The sequence below is a fragment of the Castanea sativa genome, chromosome 3 (assembly GCF_040712315.1).
Source record: "Castanea sativa cultivar Marrone di Chiusa Pesio chromosome 3, ASM4071231v1".
Classification (NCBI taxonomy): Eukaryota; Viridiplantae; Streptophyta; class Magnoliopsida; order Fagales; family Fagaceae; genus Castanea; species Castanea sativa.
The window spans coordinates 44523038-44536151 of NC_134015.1; the positions used below are offsets into that span (position 1 = coordinate 44523038).

At 33.9% G+C, this 13114-nt stretch overlaps 1 protein-coding gene and 1 pseudogene across 1 annotated transcript; both read right to left on the minus strand.

Annotated features, from left to right (window-relative positions):
* Positions 1-585: 585 nt before the first annotated feature.
* On the minus strand, positions 586-4633 carry LOC142629015 (glycosyl hydrolase 5 family protein-like; annotated as a pseudogene).
* A 691-nt stretch (positions 4634-5324) lies between these two features.
* Positions 5325-7613, minus strand: LOC142629961 (glycosyl hydrolase 5 family protein-like). Its single transcript, XM_075804024.1, has 4 exons — positions 7173-7613; positions 6816-7063; positions 6188-6708; positions 5325-5906 (listed from the first exon to the last, which is right to left on the minus strand). The coding sequence occupies exons 1-4, from the start codon at positions 7593-7595 to the stop codon at positions 5467-5469; spliced, it is 1632 nt and encodes a 543-aa protein (XP_075660139.1). The 5' UTR covers positions 7596-7613; the 3' UTR covers positions 5325-5466.
* Between the last annotated feature and the right edge of the window lie 5501 nt (positions 7614-13114).

Here is a 13114-nt window from a genome sequence, read left to right on the forward strand (position 1 = left end):
ATATATTCTCTCTTTCGTTAAAGTTTAAGTTAAAGTTTAAATTAAAGAGAGTAATTTTGAAAACTTGTACATTTTTATTCAAAAAATGATATTTCCTTAAAATTTGGAATTCCTAAATAAGCATAACAAAGTCGGGATGAGGAAGTAAATAAAATTTTTTTTAAAATGATTTAAATAAACATCTTGGTACTATTGATATGTATAAATTACAACACTAAGCACTCTTGTAATTTCTAAATATAAGGGTAACAACCAAGAAACTATCACTAATTAACTAATTTTAATTAATTACAAAATCACAGGTGAAAATTAGGGAAAATGTGTACAAATGCTAATCTAAAATACAATATATACACACTGCAAGTTTAATTGAAGCTACTTCTCTAGCTGAACGGACCAATATGCTCCATAAATATCTACCCAAAAAAAAGAAATCAATTTAATATAAAATCCTCATCAGGCACCTTCACGATAAGTTCTGAGAATTCGAAGAGGGATCTTTTAGGATTTTTATAGAACTTGGACTTCTTGCGCTTGTAATAATCTTGAACCACTGGCTCCCTGGGTTACAAATTCTACTATTGCTTAAGCAATTGCATGTTTTTTTCTACTATTGCTTAAGCAATTGCATGTATTTGTCACGACTGTATGGCTGGAATCTACATCAAGGCAAAGGGTGGTAGCATTGCCAATTGTTGACGGGAGATGCAACTTAGAGTCAGAGATGGTTTCCCAATGTGAACCAGAGTCACTGCAAATTAACGCTATCAAGTTTTGCTGGCTTTCCTAATCCATCTACTTTTAAGCATAAATTTGTTCCTTTCAATGATAAAGTTTTCTGGGGTGTGTAGCTCCAGGCTTCAGCCACATTACAGGAGCCCAGCCTCAATGGTTCAAGTGGTGATTTCTTTGGACACAGACACGTTAATGGGTGGAAAATTACTTGGTGCGGATTGGTTTCTCGTAGACCCGGCCCTGCAAGTCACATGTATTTCAATTATGTGATATCTAATGTTCTAGTGCATTGGATGTGACACGACACATGATCAATTTTGAACACGTCTCATTTATTGCACTAAGCGCAATCCTCTAAATAGTGAAATAAGGGGTTCAAAGGAACCATTGAAAGTATAGACATGAGGTCTTACCTTGAAAAGGAGACTGACTAGCTGAAAGCCTCTCCAGGAGACTTGAATTTCTGGGCTCACTTGTATTCCAATGAAGCAGGCCATAGGTCTCTTCGAATTCATTAACTCCTTGTTTAATATAATAACTCCCACCAAGTGTCCATATGTTCCAATCAAAGTCAAGTTCAGCTGCCAATGCAAAGAAGCAATTCATGTACCGGTTGAGTTGTTCATTGGAATCTCTTAGATCCATCCCAAACTCACTGAAAAACAATGGCCACCCTTGCTCCAACAAAAATCCTGCAGATCTCATGATTATATCTACCACGTTTGCGCACGCTTGGTTCGCGTTGCTATATTTCCATATCTTGTCATCTGTGAATCCGTACCTGTGAACCTCAAATACTAGTTTTCTAGTGAATGTGAGGTTCACTGATTGGTTTCGAAGAAATGACAAGTCTGTGTCGTAACTCAATCCTGAGAGAATAATTAACAAGAACATCTGGATTTGCTAAGTGCACTGCTTCTGCTCCTTTCGGCATGCATCTTCTCAGTTCATTTACAAAAATGAAATTAGCCTCTTGAGTCTTTAGTTTATGTCACCCAAAAAGGAATATAATTATGAAGAAAAAAAAACAAAAGAAGACCATATACCTATACCAAGCAGGCAAATTCTGTCTTTGGCCTCGAAGCATTCCTTAAGCTCATTCCAACCACATTGGGAACACCTTTAAACAAGGTAGCCATCTGAGTTAGTCCCTTTATCCAAAGGTCTGGGTTGAAATAAATGTCACCAAAGAAACCATTGCCATCATATGCACTACAACACCAACCGGGTTGGCTTATGTTATTGTCTAGTATTACGATCACATTGTTCGCCCCAAGGTTGGATACCACACTCTGAAAATGTAAAAGTTCCTTATAATATATAGATTACTACTTCATTTAAAATTTTAAATAACGTGATATATATGAATCATAAAATAGATTCATTTCAAATGAAAATAATCGTTTTCCATGGAAATGAAAGAAAGCATAGTTAGTTCACCTGGAAAGTTTGAAAGTGTTACTTTATATAGGAAGTGAGTTTTCCCTGAATTGTATAATTAATTTTAAATCCTCTTTTGATTGTAAATGAAGACATCCATGAATAAATGTAAGGAAAGTATTCTTTTCCACTCAACTACGACCACTATTTTACACAAATATCCACAATTATTGCGTTGATGTACATTTTTAAAAAAGTAAATTTGTTTTTGGATAACATATATAAAAACCCATATATATACTAATTTTTTAGGATAATATTAGCGAATACTAATTATAACAAGATTTCTATGTGGTTCTAACATGTTGCTTATGTTGGTGTGTGTTCCTAACACTTGGTATTTTTCCATGTATTTTACTATCCAAATTTATTATTATTATTATATCCACATTTAAAACATAAAATTGACGCGAGAGAATAAAAGCCCATACACATATATACTAATTTGTTTTGGATAATATTAGTGAATACTAATTATAACAAAATTTATGCATGGTTCTAATATGTTAATTATGCTAGTGTGTGTTCCTAACACTTCGTATTATTTTTAGTGTATCCCATGTATAAATTAAATTATAAAAAAAAAAAATACGGTAGTTAAAGCCAATGGCTCTCAACCTCCAAGTGGCTTATTCTGGGCATGACAAATGGCGTAAGATCAATGGCCAAGATGCAATCAAGTTGTGCAATCTCATTTGTTAGAAATTCATACCTACCACCCAAAACCCCTATAACTACGACCTCATCATTTGTGAAATTTGCATTGAAGAGAACAACAAAGGGTGAAAGGAAATATAGAAAAAAGTGAGAAGAGAGAAAAGCTTTTATTGAAGGTTCTTAAACCTTTGTGTGTAAAAGTGCGCCCAACACAAAAGCAAACACTATAAGCTAATTCTAAAGGGTTGTTCCGCCAAAAAACCACTTTGCACCAAAATTTGGTCCAAGTGGCTAAAATTAACATTAAGTGCAATGCATTCACATAATTCTATAGCTTTATGAGATTGTTCTTGAAATCATTTTTATTTTTTTGTTATTGTATTGGTTATTCGGAATAGACTTATTTTATATTGGCAAAAATAAGAATTTATGTGTTCCCCAAAATTATTTTTCAAATAGCATGTTGGTGTACCAAAAATAATTTATGGTTAAATTAATTACAACTAGTTTTGTACTAGTGTAGGGATGCCTCCTACTCTCCTCTCAATCTTTCTTTTGGTGTATAAAGATGGATTTAGAACCTTTAAAGTTCTTAGCATAACTCTAATGAGGGTTTATATTTGATTAAATATTGGTAATCTGGTAAAATTAATCCAATCAATTTAAAATTGATGGAGAAGATTTTAGAAACTCCAAGAATTTCCCCAAAATTTTTATCTAGACCATCAGTAATCCGTATATTGATGGAGTAGGTTTTTTTTTTTTCCTCTTTCTACAAAGATAAAGTAGTACTTAAGCCTCTCTATCTTTATTTTGGTGTATAAAGATTGAGTAATATTTTTTTCCTAGAGAGATAATGTAGTTAAGAGACAGCGGAAGAAGAAGGAAAGAAGCTATTGTGATCAAATTCAGTGTCATAATTCATAATCTTGTGGGCATACACTACATTATCAAAATATATTATTGAATATTTTCTTATTTGAGTCAGTAAATTATTTCAAGATGAATCGTAATTCTGTTATTTCACTTTGAATCAGTTTATTATTATCATCATATCATGGAATAATGCCATAATTCGTACTTCTGTGGGCATTTTTGCATGAGCATGACACAAGATTTTACACAACAATTGTCATATTGCTAATAAACTCGTGGTTCCACAATCAATATCCTTTTTTTTTCAAATATATTTCTCGATATTATATTTGATATAATTGTTTGAATTCCTTTTGATTTTTACTTTAACAATAATGCTAATGCTAATTTGAGTCATTACCTTATGCGAAGATCAACTAATGACTATCCTTGTGGGGGCCATTGGTCTTAAAGTTAATGGTGGGGGCCATTGGTCTTAACATGGCTTTATCCTTGTGTTTTATACTTTTATTGTTTGAGTTAGCATTCATCAACTAATTTGAAAATGTTTTCTAGAAAAAAAATTGAAAAAAGAAATAAAAACTTATTTTAAAATGAAATAATGACATTTATATTCAATCTCTGATTAATTTTATTATTATAACAGAATAAAAATAATTCACTAGTAAACGTAAGTGGCTGGACCTGATTCATTAAAAAAAATAATAATAAAATCAAGTGCATTGATTAGTTTACATAAATAGAACTATATAAAGTGTACATTATAGACAAAAATGTGGTTAATATTTACCACTTGCGGCAAAAGTGTACTATTCTTTTTACTACAGTGTCCATTTTCCAGTTTACATGAAATAGTGCAATGTAAAAATAGTTTTTTTTTATTTAAATTAATTTGAAAATATCTAAATTCTAAACTTACCAGCATGTATTACCTTAATTATTAAAATTTAGATATATATATATATATATATATTTTTTTTTTTTTGAGGATGACATAAATTTTCCACCTCGGTTTTGAAACACATTTTTTATTAAAATAAATTCAATTGGACAATATAAAAATGGTGAGGAAATGATAGCTACGGAATTCTCCAGTATTTGCTAGTTTTGATTGATACTTGTATTGCTTACAGACACAAAACAAAATTGTATATGGTATTGATCTGTGCTTCCTTGGACTAAATAAATTGTATTCTGCTGGTAAATTCTTTTGAAGTTTTTTTTTTCCCTTCTAATTAATCAAATTTTCTTGTTCAAAATGTTCATGGCCAATTGGCCATATAAGGAGCTCTGCAATGGCTTTGTTGTACTGTTCAACGCTTTCCGTTATTGTTGCTCCAGGCTAATGATGCAGAATGGAAAATAGAGATAAAAGAGGAACGAAAGAAACAACCGAACAAATCCTAGACTTCACCACATTGAATCTAGCAGCTAACCCTAGGCACCACTACCTAAGGGCGTTTGGCATCACCACCAAACAAAAGGAAACAAAGGAGGAGACGTATCCCAACTCATAATAATTAATCTTATTCTAATTTAACTGTCTTTTACCATTACACGGGTGCTAGTTAAATATTTTTAGGGATTATACTAATATTGAAAGCATCTAATCAAATCCCAAAAGCGATCTACATTAATAACCAAATTCAAAAACAAATTTAATTTCAAATTAAAACATAAAATCTTGATTACCTATATCGGCTAAGCTCAAAACTTTCGTATAATCCCCAGCAAGCATGTTCAAGAGAAGTTGTTTTCCTAAGATTTTTTAGAACTTGGACTTCTTGAGCTTCTAATCAGCTTGAACCACTGGCTCTCTGGGTTACATGTTCTACCTATACTTACACAATAGCAAGTGTTTGTGATGACGGTATGGCCAGAATCAACATCTAGGCAAAGGGTAGTGGCATTGCCAATTGTTGACGAGAGATGCAACTTAGAATCAGAGATGGTTTCCCATTGTGAACCAGAGTCACTGCAAATGTTACCGAGTTTCACTGGCTTCCCCAATCCATCTACTTGTAAGCACAAATTTTTTCCTTTCAATGATAAAATTTTTTGTGGGGTATAGCTCCAGGCTTCAGAGTCTTTGCAAGGCCCCAGTCTCAATGGTTCAAGTTGTGATTTTCTTTGGACACAGAGACCTGTTGATGGGTGGAAAATTACTTGGTGTGGATTAGTTTCTGGTAGACCTAGCCCTGCAAGTTACATATGTTCAATCTTGTCATGTACCCTAATTTAGTATAATCTCCAAATAGTGAAATATGGGGGAAATGAACAAATAAGAGTTCGAAATGAAGAGGATTCACGGTAAAGATTTTATTTCCTGAATCTAATAGTATACAGTGTCACGTTATCTATGACGTTCAATGATGTGTCGCTAAATGTAACTTTAAATTTATAATATTTAATCTGAACCGTAACATTAATGTGTTTCAAATAAAAAAAATTTAATACCCCAAATTACCATCCTAATTACCTTGAAAAGGAGTCTGGATAGCTGAGAGTCTCTCCACAAAGCTTGAATTTCTGGGCTCATTCGAATTCCAAAGAAGCAGACCATAGTATTCTTCTAATTCAGTGATTCCTTGATTAATATAATAACTCCCACCAAGTGTCCATAGGTTCCAATCAAAGTCAAGATCTGCTGCCAATGCAAAGAAGCAATTCATGTACTGGTTGAGAAGTCCATCGTTACCTCTTAGGTCCATCCCAAACTCACTGAAAAACAATGGATACCCTTGCTCCAACAAAAATCCTGCCGATCTCATGATTTTATCTACCACTTCCGCACACGCTTGGTTCGGGTTGTTATATTTCCATATGTTGGTATCTGTAAATCCATACCTATGCACCTCAAATACTAGTTTTCTAGTGAATGTGAGTTTCACTGATCGGTTTTGGAGGAATGACAAGTCTGTGTCGTAACTCATGCCTGAGAGAATAACAAGAACATTCGGGTTTGCTAAGTGCACTGCTTCTGCTGCTTTCGGCATGTACCTTCACATTTTCATTTACAAAAGTGAGATTAGCCTCTCGGGATTTAGTTTGGGCCACCTAAAAAAACGCATAATATACAAAAGTAAAATGATCCATATGTTATATACCTGTACCAATCAGGGGCGTTCTGTCTAGGGCCTCGAGGCTCATTCCTTAGACTCATTCCAACCACATTGGCTACACCTTTAAACATGGTGGCCATCATAGTTAGTCCTTTAATCCAGAGGTCTGGGTTGAAATACTTGTCACCAAAGAAACCATTGCCATCATTTTCGCTACAACACCAACCGGGCTTGCTTACATGATTATCCAATATTACCATTAAATTGTTGGCCCCAAGGTTGGATACCACTGCCTGAAAATGTTAGACTTCATAATTATAAACTAATAATTTATCAAAATTACTTAGACTTTACACAAAATTTTAAAAAAAGTTCAGACAAAAGAAAGTATGGTTATCTCACCCGAAAGGCTCTTATAAGAGGAACATCAATGATGGAGGGGTTGTTGGCTTGGATGCCAGCAATGTATTGCGATAGACCTAGTCTCTGAAAGGACTGTCTTACAGTGAGTGAAGCCAATGAGTCATTAGTGACTAAATATAGTGGCCACGTGAACCTAACACAATTAAATCCCATAGAAACAATCCTCTTGGAGATAGCATCCAAGGGCTGCTTGTTGAGGCCCTCAGCTACCATAGGGTCCATATGTGACACCCAATTCACACATGCTAGCTTCACTCGTTGCCCGGCTTCGTTAACAATCCACCGTGAATTGGTGTGTAGTGTTACAGCCATTACAGGCTTGCTTTGGGATATGACATTAGAGAAGATTGCTAGAAGAGATAGAAGAGGGAGCAAGGAGGAGAAAAAGTAGTGTTGTGCCATGATAAATTTTGGGGTCTTGAGTACTTTTGGGGTTTGAGTATAGAACTGAAAGTAGTGTCACTTATATGGGAAATGGGTTTGCCACAATTGCAAATAGGATGGTTAGTTTCATAGCTTTTGGGCTGTGAATTAGGACAGCAATGAATAAACTTGTTTTGTGTTTTACAGGCATTATGAGTGTTCTAATTTTATCGGATGCCTCCAAAGGACATGTAATATTAGTGTGTATGTATAGTGTGTATAATAAACTATAACGTGATTTTTTGTGGTTCCGAACACTTTATTTATAAACCAAAAGTAGTCATTTCTAAACGATTTCTATTTTAAAATTGATTCCAAAACATCCACTACTCTTACGTGTAGGAATGACTACTCTCCTCTTTCTGGTGTATATAAATAGAGGAGTGATGAAAAGCTGGATACTTATTAGTGAATTATCAATTTTTTTTCCCACTAATTGTGTGTTTGGCAAAAATTACTTTTGCAACTTATTTTGCTATTTAACTTATTTTTGCTATTATTCATAGACTCCACTATACTTTTTATACTATTTATGAGTTTCACTGTAATATTTCAGTTAACTTTTACCTTCATTTACAGTACTTTTAACAAAAAAATTTCAGTTTCAGCAAAATAAGTGGATCTCAAAACAAACTCTAAAGTGAATTTTTTTTATATTTTAATTAGTTCATTTCGACAAAACAGCCATTTATTAGTTATTCCATCCATTATATTGCTATTTGAAAAATGCAATTTATTCTTTTAAAATAACGTTATTTCACAGTACAAACAAAATAACATAAAAAGGAAAAGGAAAAGGAAATGAGTTTAATAATAATTTTCAAACAACAATGGAAAGACTAATCTGTTTTGAAACATCTTATTTAATTTTTTTTTTATATACTATAGATTAAAATTAAAAGTTGAATAAAAAAATTATTTACTTTATTGCTAAAAATACTAGAGCAAAAAAATGAAATAAAAATGGAACTCACAGGCCACAGTAATCAAAAGACAGACTTACAAAAGTTTAGTATTTTTGCGCAAAAACTTTAGTATGGGACCCACAAAAGTTAACTTTACAATAATCCAAAGATATAATATTTTTGCACAAAAATTTTAGCATGGAACCACAAAAGTTAACTTTATGTCAGGTTGAGCAAATTAAGCTAACTTTTTTTTTTTGTTTTTTTGAGCAAGAGCAAATTAAGCTAATTTAAGCCCAAAAAATGCTTCTTCTTTGTGTGACCCACAAACAATAGCATAAATAATCAATAAGCTAGTTTTTAACTATATTCCAAATGGACACTAAAATCATATCATAATCAAATATAGATTACAAGCTAACTTGATAATATTTAAATGTTTCTTCATTGCGAGACCCACAAACAATAGCATAAATAATCAATAAGCCAGTTTTTAACTATATTCCAAATGAACACTTATATCATATCATAATCAAATATAGATAACAGGCTAAAATTATAATATTTAAATTTAGTAGACTAAAATGACAAGCCACCAAATATATTAAATAATTGATCTCTCATCATCATCATGGGAAGAAGAATAAGAAACCAAACAAAAAACAAAAAAAACAAAACTAACCATCAATCTTTTCATTCTTAGTCATGTGAAAATTCTAGACGTATCTTTATGCATTATGTATTGCATCGTGTTGGGTTAAGATAGCTTGACCCCTTTTAATTAAATCAATTACCCAAGTTGATTAATTATGTCAAATTACATGCAAATTATGGAGCTATCAACAAATCACCAAATAAACTAAATGCAACGGAAAATAAATTAAACACTATGATTTGTTGACAAATGGGAAAAATCTCGCAAGGCAAAAACTCCACCAAGTGATTTTAAGGTCACCGCTCCTAAGAATCTACTAATCAATAATCAAGCGGTTACAAGTATAAGGAATCTTACCAACTACCCTTAGCTTATCCTGAAATACCAACCTGCAGTTAAACCTTTGCTCCAATACCCAATTAGTTATGATCTTGTAGTAGTCCTCTTTCCCTTTAATGCACAAACCTTCAATTTGTGACTAACTCTTTGCACGGATCCCAAGTACGTGACTAACTCCAGTAACTTGAACAGATGTTGTTAGCTGCAAAATTCTTCACTTCATCAACAATGAAGATCTAGAAGCACTTAGTTACAAAACTCTATGGCATACAAACGTAGTAATTTCTCACAAAGAAAATAAGGCTTGGTCTTTGTATTCATGTGTAATGGCTTTTAAATAAACCTCATATACGTTTAGAGTTGTGAGAAAAGAAACCCAAAACAAATAAGCAAGGCTGGGCCGGATTTCAAATTTGAAAATTCTGAAATCGTAATTCTCGAGACTTAATATGAAGCTCGATAGCAGGTTTCTGTCGAGACTTAAAGAACAGTTTTTCTTCACTTATTTCTTGGACTAGTCTTCATGTTTTTAATACTTGACTTGAACAACATGTTTCTTAAAGTACTAAATGTTGAAAAATTTAGTTTTGTATCTCATACAAAACACACAACAGAAGCAACAATCAGAAATCTACTTCATTCATGAGAGATAACATGTAACCTTGAATTCTAGAACAAAGAATAGAATGCGTACCTTGATGTAGTGAAATTCAAAACCAAGACTTGAAAATACATTTAATCTTCATCTCAATTCCACATGGTGCCTAAGAAGTTTGATCTCTCAATCAGTCTTTATGTACATTGATTCTCAAAGAAAAATCATTCTTCTTCTCCTTGTAGAGAAAAACGGTTTTCTTTCTTTTCATCATACATACATTCTAATTACCATGGTAGTTACTTTATTTAATAACTTTTATTAAACAAAAACTTATTATCTAATTGGGTTAGCCTTTTGGGCCTACCCAATTGGGCTTTAGTTTGTGTCTTGAGATGGTACCAAAGGGAACAAATAAGACTCTAACTCCAATAGGCCTTGGGCTTTTCTGTCAATTCTTGACAAGTCCAAAGTTACCATTAATTATATTTAATACCACTATATAGATATAATTGTACTCTAGGCTTTATTAGTAAATTATATCCTAAGACTCTAATGATATCATTTGAACCCTCCATGAAATATCCATAGTGAACAAAATTATAATGAACTATCACTTTGTAAACAACTATTTTATCCTTGAGTACCCGATTTAATCTTTTAGTTATTCACAGTTATTGAAATTCATTTCAATGAATATAAGATTTAGCAACTCCTTACTAAAGTGGGTGCCTTGAATAACCAATTCCCATTAAACTTATCTCAAGGGGATATTTCCTGTCTCTACAAAAAGAGATTATGGATATATCTTGAAAATATGTGTTCCCTCTACACTACATGTGGTTACCCAACATACTGAGGTTTTGACCGTGAAATATTAGATCTCACTCCTGATATATCAAAGTAACATACATTTCATAATCGGGTTTACTACCCTATTAGGATTAAGCGTCTATAAAATTAGAAATCATGAGATTAATTATTCAGGTGATAGTTATTGATTGAATAATTAATCTCACAGCGGTCCAGTTCAATATGTCTTAACTCTTAAGACACATAAACACATTAACTAGAAGACTCCACTTCCATGATCAAAACAAATCATTTTATTTGATGTGTTATAGTCTTCGCAAATGAAATGCTCAATTTCATCACCGACTATGAACTACATTTTGAGTTTACAAGAAACTTGTGATTTGCATTTTTTGTGACTTTTCACATAAATCACATACAATGCATCTCATGGACTATGATAATGTCTCATTAGTTCATTTATAAATAGTCTCATATAATTAAACAATTTAATTAATTATGACATGCCAATAAATTAGATTTTAAGGCACAAACCCTAACACTAAACCCATCTTAGATCTACTCAAATACAAGTTGATGATGTCAAAAATCGTTAGTAAGTTGCACAGTCCTCACATGCTCTTAGGTAGAACTTGCGAGATAGAAACAAAGAAGACCTTACAGAGAGTACCAGTGTGATACCGGCCAAATACCCTCCGAAAGTTAAGTTAGAGAGAATTTCTACAACTCTAAAGTACCAGAACTGGGAAAAATTACGCGTACCTTGATTTGTGAGGGCTTTGGGGTTTTTATTGGAGTGTAGGGCTAACCTTAATTTCATGGTGGATGGGGTATTTCCTTGTAAAAAAGATCCTCATTAATACTCGCAATTTACAGGATCTCTTCCTTATAGGGATTCCTCCAATTGTAGTTGGGTGTAGAGTGTAAGACGTTTCCATACTAGGATTCTTGGAGACCACTCATGTCACAAAGGTGCCACATAGATGCCACCAAGGTGACAAATGGCTTCAGCAGACCGTCTCGCTTAGGTCCATCTACCTTGAGGAGTCCAACCGTCGTATCTCCTATCCATCCAGGTTGTGAACCCATCCACTAGTTCTCTAGGATGACAAAACCATCTCTATTGGCAACTCCGTCACTAATGTCTGCTCTTGTTATTTTTTTCCGTCTACTTAGGGATTTTATCCTTATCAGCTGCCTCCTCACTCCATGGATCCGTCGCCTAGTATGCTAGACGGACTTATAGAGTGACGGCTTCACCTAGTTCTAGGGAGTTGTGCCTTGATTGACAGCGTAACTGAGTCATAAATGCTAAGGGGACACATGGCATGATTTCAGTGGTGGGTTACTTGGATCAAAGCGTCGCTTCATCTTTTGCACAACTTCTTCTATATATTGTTGCTTTCTTCCCCCATTTCCATCTTTTGCTTCCAATTTCTAGTGTCAGAGCTCATCTGTTGCCTACGAGAATCTTGCCATCCATCATCTCAACGTATTCGTTCATCGTGCTTCCGTCTTCTTACTCATTTTGGTATACCTATAAGTACTTCCGTCCTGTATACTTCTACATTTTCTTTAATTTAAGACTATTGTGACTGTCGTGTATATAGACCTGTAGAGTCTTAGGAATTTGACTGTCACTTATAGGTGTAATAGATGTCTAGTGAAGCATCGAATGAAAAATCGTGTGTCCACGAAGGAGCTGGCTACGATGAAATGTACTCATCAAGTCAAATCGACCTCATCGCTACATACACTGAAAGGGATCTGTCTGCTAACTCACCTTCCAAGGAGGAAGCTTAGGGCTTGGACGAGTATGGGTTAGTGAGTGACACGGACAAAGTCTCAAGCGACTAGGAAAGCAACGAGTCCCCACTCTGAACCATTGTTGGTCCCAACGGCCTTAGGAACTTCATTCTTCCCTTGATATGGACGGTTAATGACTTAAGCTCGACCATCAAAAGTAAACACTTCAACACCCTTCGAGATAGGTATCAAATCCCTACTCACATCCCCATCCGTCTACCACGCAAATTTGAAAAATGTTACTACCGTGATGCTCCTAACGTTGGGATGTACGAGCAGATGTTCAACGCTGGGTTTAGGCTTCCCTTAAGCATGCTCCACCGTCGCCTACTCCAATACCTAGGTCTAGCCGTCACCCAAATTTCTCCGAATGCTTAAAGGATCT